Source organism: Engraulis encrasicolus, chromosome 17 (assembly GCF_034702125.1).
Source record: "Engraulis encrasicolus isolate BLACKSEA-1 chromosome 17, IST_EnEncr_1.0, whole genome shotgun sequence".
In the NCBI taxonomy this organism is placed as follows: domain Eukaryota; kingdom Metazoa; phylum Chordata; class Actinopteri; order Clupeiformes; family Engraulidae; genus Engraulis; species Engraulis encrasicolus.
In genome coordinates, this window is record NC_085873.1 from 39,671,043 (window position 1) to 39,682,117 (window position 11,075).

The 11,075-nt window shown below is 39.9% G+C and overlaps 1 protein-coding gene across 1 annotated transcript; it reads left to right on the forward strand.

The window, feature by feature from the left end:
- Positions 1–2,592: 2,592 nt before the first annotated feature.
- LOC134467050 (lysophosphatidic acid receptor 6-like) lies at positions 2,593–3,480 on the forward strand. The gene has a single exon (XM_063220975.1). The coding sequence runs from the start codon at positions 2,593–2,595 to the stop codon at positions 3,478–3,480; it is 888 nt and encodes a 295-aa protein (XP_063077045.1).
- The last annotated feature ends 7,595 nt before the right edge of the window (positions 3,481–11,075 follow it).

An 11,075-nucleotide genomic window follows, 5' to 3' on the forward strand; every position in this document is an offset into this window, starting at 1 on the left:
ACGAAAAAAATGTAACCCCACCTACTTCAGACCTCATACGAGCTATGTGAATGGCTGTTTCGACTGCATTTTCAAAATTGATGACTTAAACTTGCAGCAAACATGAAACAATGAGAAATGCGTCCGCCGGCGGACGCTCTGCAGTATGAGGTTAAAATGTGCATTATAATATGTTATGAATGCGCTCATGATGCACTATAGATATGCTCTTCATAGGAAGTGTTACCGATTCATTTATATTGTACCGATTAATGTTCATGAATCGATTTGTGTCGATGTACATTCAGCACAACGGTAAACCGATTTAAGTTTGTAATTATCAATTATCAATGAAATGATCCAGTACTTTTCAGTCAGTAACAGAAATATTTTTGGACTATATACTATTCAATGCTCAATACTATTCAGTGCTAAAGTACAGAGAGCACTGATGATGGCAGAAACCTGGAATGTCTGCTCTACTCTGCTTTGAGAAGAAAAAAACTCTCATTGTGCTTGACCTTAGTGTCTTATTTAGCGTGCGAACCTGCTCCCACGTTGAACTGTACTTATTTGGGTCCACGCACCTAATTATTTTTCTAAACATCTAGAGCGCAACAATACCCTTGCCTCCAGACTATATACTATAAAACACTAAAAAGATCAGCAAAAGTAATGGCTGAGAGCAACTTTTCTTTAAAAGGGCTTAGGCATTCAGCACCCTTTTTGCAAGTGCTTTAGGCATCAACGGGTTAGTAGTGTCACCACAGTGGGCAAATGAGACAAGTAAATTAGATAGCCAAATAGCAGATGAGGTCGTAGTGCTTGATGTGCACCTGTGTTTTCACATCAGTCACCACGCACAATCGCATGTAATAAAAAGAATATCTACATCTTCAGGTAAGACACTGACACATTTGGATATCATTGTAAATTTCATATGATTGTTTTTTTAAATAATACTGTAACACTTTATTTTATGGATACATCTATAAGCACTAATACATAGGCCTACAGTGTTACATATATAATTTAGTGATCACCAACAGATTAAATCTATGCATTTGAATTGAGTGGATTTATTTATATTGTACTGACTTCAGTTTTAAATGAACATTCTGACTCTTGATATTCACTTGATATTCTACAGAGGCAGTTTGCATCTATGTACTTCCACAGTGTCTAAGGTTTAAAAATGGGGATATCTTAAGACATAGCTGCACAATCTAATCATACATTGGGAGGCAAATCATGAAAAGGGATGAAAGTTAAGAATTTGGATTGCTTTAGCAACTTTAAAAATGGCTGCAAATTCTTCCAGAATGTTTGCTGTGGTTTGCAACCTTGTGTACCCAGTTTGTGTCCCCTCGTGTCCCCTGTTTCTTCTGAGGTGTCTCATCAAAGGACCTCTTTCTTTATCTCTCATGGCTTACTTTTTTAATAAAATGGGATGGTTTCCAAATTTCATTGGCTATGAATATCGCCGCAGACTGGGGTTTCAGGCCGACCAGAACGGAGCCGGTGCCCGCACCAGTTACGTTCAGCACTAAAGTGCTTATCTGCAAACCCTCTATGTTCATACCAGGCTTTTAACTATTTCCGCATGTGACTTTGTTACCCGGATTAACCTACTGACGGCCAGTCGTCACGGTTCGCGGAGAAAAACCAAGTATATTTCCAAAATCTCCATATCGCCCAGCCCTAGTTGTAAGTTTCATATGTCTTCTTTACACACTGTATGGGCTCCTCTGTAACACTTTATTTTAGGGATACATCTATTAGCACTAATACATACAATGTCCCTGTATAAGCAACTTGTAAGGCATGTACAAAGCAAAAGCAAATATTTGTTAGCCATGTATTGGCAAATGTCTTTGCACAATAAAGGATTTATTACCAATTTAACCTTAGTAAGGACATAGTAGGCCTTAGCAACACACACACACACACACACACACATACACAGGTACACAGACACACACACAGAGGCACACCGCACTTTCTACCTGCACTAAACACACACACACACACACACACACACACACACACACACACACGCACACGCACACAAAACACATACAAACACACACATACTGCTGCTGGTGTATTTAATAAACCTTTTTTAATTATTTATCTTCTTCAAATGCTACTATATATGTCAGAACGCTATAAAGGACTTTTAGAAAAAGCACAACAAAATACCTCCTCTTAATGTATGTTCTCTACAAGTCTTCTGTTGTCCAGTCTTGCACTTTAAATGTCTGTATTAGCAATGTCTACGTCCATACTGTCTTATGTCCATGTATGAGTACTGTCTATGTCTATACTGTCTATGTCCTTACCTAGATTAATCTATGTCTGCATGGGAGAGCAAGAAACGCAATTTCAAATTCTTTGTATGACCAGTGCATGTAAAGAAATTGACAATAAACTTGACTTGACTTGATTTGCTTAGTACATGCCTTACAAGGTACGTATGCAGGCATTAACATTGTATGTATTAGTGCTAATAGATGTATCCCTAAAATAAAGTGTTACCAGGTTTTTTTCTCAACTAGATTGCAGACAAGTAACAAGTGATATTTTAATGCTGCAACATATTTGTTAGGTACCATGATTACCATGAGCCCTGCATCTTCAAACATCACCAACAGCACTGGGGACTTTGACAACTACTGCACTGAGATGCCGGCTGGTTCCATTATTTGGGCTGTCTTCAGTGTACTCTGTGGCTGTGTGGGCTTTCCTGCCAGCGTGTGGCTCCTGTGGGTGCTCGTCCAGAGGCAGCGCAGTGGGTTGACCAACGACACCTACATGCTCAACCTCACCGTCATGGACTTAATCATCAATGTTTTAACAACACCTTTCTTGATCAATTACTTTGTGTTAAGGAATGACTTTTTGATGTCACTTGGCGAACTCCTGCACTGCTTTAGTGTAATTGGAAGACCCCTGTTTATGACATGTATCTGTGTGGACTGTTTCATGGCTGTGGTTTACCCCATTACCTACATGAAGATGAAGCGCTATAGATACAGACTGCTGTCTTGTGTAGCAGTGTGGGGTATAACACTGTGCGTCGGCATGATCAATGCCTTTATTATGCGGTCGTTTTCCCCTATCTCTGCGATTGTGTGCTTACCACTTATTCCAACCATTGCCATATGTGACTTTGCTATCCTCTACACTTTGAGAAAGCCAGATCCTTCCGGAAGGAGTGAGGTCCACCCACAGAAGCAGAGCGCTTTGCAAACCATCACCAACAGTCTGGTCATGACCTTGGTGTGCTACCTGCCTACAATGACTGTGGGTCCTTTTTTGGTCTTCATCCCCAATGATCAGTTTGTTTACTGTGTAATCGGTTTACTTGTTTATACTGCGCCGTTACTCGGTGGTATTATCATGCCGCTGCTCCAACTGCACAGCCTGGGGAGGCTGAGGGGTCTGCTGTACTGCACACGTGACTCTGGCTCTCCAGAACAGCCAGACCAACGGCTTTAAAGGGACATTTTTAGTTGTTTATTTCCAGAATTCATGCAGCCCATTCACTAATGTTACCTTTATCATGAATACTTGCCACCAGCATAAAATTCGAAGCATTCATTATGACTGGAAAAATTGCATTTTTCATACATGAAAAGGGGGATCTTCTCCATGGTCTGCCATTTTGAATTTCCAAAAATAGCCATTTTTAGCTGCAAAAATGACTGTACTTGGACCATACTAGAAAATATTTGTTTATTACTTAGTAAACTTTCATTTAAAGTTTAAACTTACAATTGGCCCAGCCGTGGCTCAATTGGCTGGGAACTCGACTGCTACACTGACGACCTGGGTTTGATTCTGTTCTGAGGTCATTTGCCAACCCTTCCCTGTCTCTCTCCCCCCACTCACTTCCTGTCAATATCTTCACTGTCCTATCACACAATTAAGGCAAACAAATGTACAGTAAACCGTCAGTTAACTATTATGCCCCGTGTACATCGGGAGCGACCAACGCGAATGAAGCGACGGAAGTCATTCATTCTCTATGGAGGGTGCGCGACCAGTGCTACCGGAGCGAATTCGCCAGGGGCGAAGCTTCTTGAGCGACCAGGGCGAATTTTGACGATTAAACTCAAGCTAATCTTAAGCGAATTCGCTATGACGCTGTTCGGCGAAAACCAATCGGAACGTTCATATCGAGGAATGTCCCAGGCTGTCAAGACAGAACCGTTATGTGATTAGCTGAATCAAACATGTCAGTGCAGCGTCCAGAGCGAATAAAACGAATTCATGGCGAAACTTCTTCAACTACCCCAGCTACCCGGTCGCGTTGGTAGCGCTTGATGTACACGGGGCATTAGCTTACTATTTTTGAGAAAGGTTATTGTAAACCCCCATTGGATATTGCTACCCCCATTGGATTGGTAATCAGACCATCTAATTTGTATGATATTCTGTCACTAAGTAGCCCGACCTCCGATTCGGTCCTCGCGATTTGATTGGCCTTGTTGACTTCAGCCTCAGAAAACGACCACAAGTTACTAGACTGCCCTTGGGAGCAAATTCAATTAACAGCCGCTAGGGGCGTCTGGATTTCTAGGCTAGACTCGTATGGGACCAGCTAGAAGATATCAGATTGCAGTGGAAATGTGCAATTATGATGTCATTTGTTAAACTGACTACTGCTTAGTCTTAATAGTGGTCCGTAGGTCAGAACCAGTTAAAATCCTTGCTGTATATTATTTATATATTATTTATATGGGGACATGCTTGTTGGACTTATATTATGCACCCTACTGTGTGCGACTGAGTGCACATACCTGTTTCAGAATGGCTACGTTTACATGAGATATTTAATTCAGAATTAACTCCATTTAATTCTGAATAAAGCATAATTCCGCTTTGAAAACGTCATGTTATGTAAACACTTCTTAATTCTGAATTAAATGAAAGATCAAAGTAAACTCGACGGAACGATTTAATTCTGAATTATTAATTCGGAATCAAAAACCTCATTGTAAACGCAGCCAATGATCAGAGCACAATGCACAACACTGGAGGTATCATGTAGGGGACAAATAAGGGCCAAAACATACCAAGGCGGAACGGTCACGGGACGAACGCGGTCTTTCTGCTTAGTTTCGGCCGGCGTGTTTTTCTCTGCCTTTCACACTGACAGCGTCGGCGTGCGCGGTCAGTCCTGTTCAAAACCCTCCCCACAGCCAAAACTAGCATGCTACTCTGCCATTCATTTGAATGAGACACCGCCGGTCGCCGGCGTGAAAAACACGCTTGAGTTCTATTTTCCAAATGCGGCGCGGAGCCGGCTCCCGCGCCGCTGACGCTCGACTACCGCCGGTTGGTGTGTAAGGACAGATAGGTTTCAATGTATTTTCACCCACGCCGGTAAAAAACGCGGCCGTTCCGCGACATTTTACCGCCTTGGTGTGTAAGACCCCTAACGGGGCTCTCATTAATGTATTCCATCATTGCTTGACTCTACAGCGATCCCAACATGGAAGTTTGGAAGATCGTCTTTCTCTGTTCTGTCCATAATTATATTGCACTGCACGCATGCATCTGCCGTGCTCAAAATTAACATAAAAGTTACATAGCAGCGTGTTCGTGCACGAAACATGCAGACACAGGTGTATCCTGCAGCAAGCATGTCCCCAGTGCGTTTAAGTGCGTTCAAGTAGAAGACAGACTTTTTTTATATTTGCGGTAACCTCTGTGTGATTGTATGAAATGTTTTGCATAATAGATGGAATACATTAGATTGGGAATGTGGGCAATGTGATGAAAATTTTATGTTGTAACATATTACATAAATGTAATAGATAATATATGGGATATAATGCATTTACATCAGGTGTTTTAAGAACCGATTTGGATGCAAGAGAAATTAAGCATTTTGTATACTGTGCATTGTGAATATACAGCATGTATATAGTATGCGTATAATTGTATGATAATGTGTGAGTCCAAATTTTAAAACCCAGAAATAAACATTGTTCCCCTATTTACACCACTGTTGCTACTTCATGTCTCACTTGTGATATACATGGGTTCTACATTTTTGTTTCCCCCTGACTGTGCGAAACTAGATGCACACAACTGAAACCTCTGATTGTTGAAAACCACTGTCGGTCAAAAAATTATCTCACGTGGTTGGCTGCCAATGTCTTGCCCCTCCTCACAATATCGTGTTTACAAACACCACCATCCCCTGTATAGTCTTGTGATGACCAGGGTGGTCATATTACACATTATTACACACTGTCCCCAATTGACATAATTACATTGGGCAGTGTTAGTGTTTTGTTTATTCTGTGTAGCATTTGCTTAACCAGTGAGCTTCACCTGTCAAAGTGATTGAAATTCCACCTGGATATTCAAATGTGGCAGACAGTCAGTACAGGTGCAGTGTAATGCTCCTCATTTTTTCCACAAGAAACCACACTGTTTTCTTTTTTCTCAATGGCTTATCAATGACATCTCAGCAGGCCTATAATAATTTTCATAATTTTTCAGTGTCCCCTGATTTTATGTCAACTCTGTTACTGAGATAAAGAAACCACTGTAAAATAATGGTTCATTTCCTGAATTACATCATTTCCAGGAGGTTACATCACTCACAGGAAAAGGATTTTCACCACATAAAAAGAAGTAATATACAGTCTAATTTAACATGGAATTTTGTTATTTTATTGGACTATTGGGGGTGGTCACTTTTACAGCATCTTTCCTGTTACCACTTTTAACCCATTACTTAAAAAGATATGGTTTCTTTCTATATTGATATTCACCAAATTCACAAGTAATATTCTTTCAGACTGTCTGTTCTGGTGACCTTGAACATTAGCTGTCTAGGAGCAAATGAGCCTGAAATTGTCAATCCTGTTACCATCAGTAAGCTGTTGTCAGCTCAATGTGAAAGGATTATGGACCTAGCTTAAAAGAGTATTCTAGTATCTGCTGTGTTATTGCCCTGTAATGTCCACAAGTATTTGAACTGAGCAGTGGAAACATGCAAATGTGCATTTAGGCTTAAAAGCATGCCTAACACATGACCATTCAAATTAAATTGTTCTCCAAGGAAACAGGTGTGCTCAATGACTTTTTCCAGTCCATTTATTCTGCTAGCATAGGGGGACACCACAGACTGACAGCTTGAAACAACAGGTAAAACTTTTGTCATGTACACAAACGTTGACAAATATTGCATTTTTAAGATGATATGTTTGTTAACAGACTAACCTAACATTGTATAAGTCAGAGTCCGAATCTGGTTTGTTTACTTTATTATTGGCAATAATCAATGGGTAATAGAGGAATTGGTCTACAGTACACCCTTCTAAAGCCCTATAAATTTACAAGACAGTTTTATCCAAAGCAACTTCTGGCACTCAATATGCATTTATCATATAAAGAGGAAAGTCAGCTGGTTTACTTAAATTAAATTGGTTGCTACCCAAACATCAGAATTCAATTCAATTCAATTCAATTCCAATTTATTATAGTGTGGTATCACCATAGTATGTTCTCAAAACTTTTTAACAAATGCATGATTAATATTAGCCTACATACAATATTGAATAAAAGAAAATATAATAGTAAACAAAAATTACATAGGTAGAAAATAAATGATCAGTCAAAAATCAAAAGTGATTAAAATTTCAGGTTGAAAATGAAAATACAATTGGAAGCACAGAATCTGTATATCATCAGTGCGATATTTTGATCTGTGAACAAGACATATACAGTATAGGTATGAGTTACTCCTGAAATGCCCCTTTGTGGTGTTTTCTCAATTATTAGGTGAAACTAAATAAAGTGCAAAATTGTACGTGGAATTTACAGATAATGTGTTTGATCACTTTTTTATATGCTTTGTTAATAGTTTTACATTCTATTTTTCAGGCTCAAGTGTAGCCTATTTGCATTTTAGGCCTATGTGTAAATTCACACATAGATACTACACCTTTATCTGTTTGAATTGTGGATGTATCATAAAGATCTATGGTGGCTTTCTATGTTTTTTATTATGAAAGTGAAGCCTCACCCATGCAAGGGGGCAGCCCTGAATGGCTCCCCAAGTGTGCAGTGTAGCGGGATGGTACCATGCTCAGGGTACTGTACCTCAGTCATGCAGGAGGAGAGCACTGGGTATTAGGTCTACTACCAGTCAGAAGGGTCGGGAGTTGAACCGACAACCTTTGGGCTGCAAGTCTGACGCCCTAACCACTCACCCATGACTGCCCAATGTGTACATACCAAATATACAAATTGTATATACCAAAGGACCTTTATGATACATCCACATTTCACTAAAGGGGGGCACTTTCAAGAGTAAATTCACCAAAACAATCTACATCAAGAATTCATTGAAGAAAACATGGAAAATGTGTGTATGATGTATTGTAAATATATTTTTCATATGGGTAAGGAAGCCAGAAACGTGTGTGTTGCAGTTGGGTGTTAAGAAAACTAATTAATTTGACGAGACCATGACAAGCAGATCAGGGTGCAGTCAAAATGCCTCCTCACTGGCCATCTTTAAACAACACCTTAAAACCCATCTCTTTTTGGAGGCATTTGACTTCTAGTGTCCACAAGCACACACCTACACACACTTACACTGATAATATGTAAATCGAATCAGTGCTATATAAAACAAAGGTATTATTATTATTATTATAATGTTATTATTACAGTTGGCTTCTGCAAAAGGAGAGACTGACATGCCTAGACAACTTGCTCTTTGGTTGCCTTCAGTGCTCTCTGTGGGTACTTCTCAAATACCGTATTGGCCCGAATATAAGACGTGGTTTTTGTTCTAAAAATAGTACTCTAAAAAGGGGGGTCGTCTTATTTCCGCGCGCTAGACTAAAAACTCTTGTTTTTTTTTTTTGTTTTTTTTTTTTTTAACTAACCTTATGGATAGGGCGAGAGATTGTTTTGTCCATGTGCATATGCTAACTGCGTTTCGTGATGAGTGTTGCACCGCCCGTCTATCAACTGTCAATGTCAACGCGATGCGGGCCGACAATGCGAGGGGGAAAACACAACAGTCAATCGCGATGCGTTGCTCTGTTTTTATTTGTGTTCGGTTTTACAGTCTCATCAGGAAAGCTTTGGTTGTTCTCTCTGGTCACCAGTACAACTTGAAACTAAAGAAATGAAGGGTGATTTGATGAACAACCTGTAGCTGTAGGCTAAGTTTTGGATGCTGTCATCAGCCAATGAATGGTCATTCATGTGCGCGAGAGAGCGGCGCCTTGACAGGTGGTGCCTATTTGACGATATCCCTCACAACAATACAGCGACAGAGAGTAATGGTTAGGGCAAGAGATTGTCTTGTTCATATAAAATCACTAAGAGTTTTACCCTTGGCACGAAATGAATGCCAATCGGACTTCTAATGTCAACGGTGCTGATAGGCAGCGCATGGGTTTCAAATGCAATGCGTCAATCTGCTTTTGGTCACGTTCGGTTTCTACAGTCCAACGGAAAACTTTGGATGCATAAAATGAACGGCGATTTGGCGATTTGGCGAGACGGCTGCTGGTTAGATATTGCTGTCAACAAAGCATTTTGCCAAAATCTGTGCATTGCACAATAGATAGTCTATCTCTACTGGACTGGTTGCCTGGCTGGTGCAGACTGATGCTCTGCGAGTGTAGTATGGAATGTTGTGTCGCACTTAGAACAGTCACACCCAGGCGGCTGTACAGTAGGTGCCTACTGGCGCTTTTCAGGTAACCACTAAAGTGAGCAAAGAAAGGAAAAGGGTATGAGTAGCTATCTGTAGTTTTTTATCATGAAAATTACATTGTGAAATTTGTTCTATGTAAAAAGCCTAAGCTTTTCCAACAAATTAAAAATTGCATTTTGAAAGAAGTTTCAAATGTGAAACTAAATTTAGTCTTCAAAAAACTTTTTTCCCCAAAACATGAACCTGAAAAGGGGGGTCGTCTTATATTCAGGATCGTCTTATATTCGGGCTAACACGGTATAAACAGTACAGAACAAAACAGCACATCGAAGGCAGCAGCAGAGTAGTGCACGTGACCGCTATCCTCACCATCGCCATCTTCTTCTGAGCTACTAGGTTCTCGTCCCACCCTTAACCCTCCTGTTATCCTTGGGGTCTATTTGACCCCATTCAATGTTTAACGTCTGAAAAATACATGAAGTACATAATTATTTTGCTTCATCTTTGATGACTTTTCCTAAATATATGGGGTCAATGTGAAAAAAGTGAAATTTCCACAAACATGTTTTCCCCAAGTGCTGTACATGTTTTGGTTACATCTGTGTTCCTTGGGGTCAATTTCACCCCAAATTATTTTAAGTGTATTAAACATAAATAGAACATTCATATTTTGCTAATACATGTTCCAATCTGTCTTGATTATGTAAAATACATGAACACAAGTTATTTAGAACAGAACATGTAGCTTTATTTAGGGCTCTGATAACTAACAATATGTATGATGTGGACGAGGGTCAAAACTAATTCAAGGCAACCTTTGGGCAGTTGTTGCACATTTTCGCCTAGTCATGGATTCGTTTTTTTGGTGTGTGGGCTGTGTGTGGGGGTGCTAAGACTTATCTAAAGGGCTTTTTATGTCCCCAACAGAGCAACAGTAAATATCTGAGGCATAAACTGGTGCAAAAGTTTTTGCTTCTACTGATTTTGTAGACATTTACGTAACTGGCTGGGGTCAAAATGACCCCAAGGATCACGGATGTAACCTAAATCTGAGGAGAACAGGAGGGTTGAGTCACGAGTATGTCACCCAGTGGCGTAAGAGGACACAACTGATTGAGCCAAAAATCGGACCGGAAAGACTCAAGTCATGCACCAGACAAATGGAAACAATATTTTGCCAAATATACATAGGCCTACAGTGCATTCCTGGCTTTACTCATATATGAGGAAAATAACAAATGGGTCACTTACAGTATAGTCCATATGTACTGTAGTAAGTGTCATATATGTCACTTACAGTATGGGCTCTTGTAATACTGTTATGTTTTTTTCTACCAGGGTGAAGACAAGTAACAAGCAATATTTTAACACTGCAACATCATTTTTAGGCACA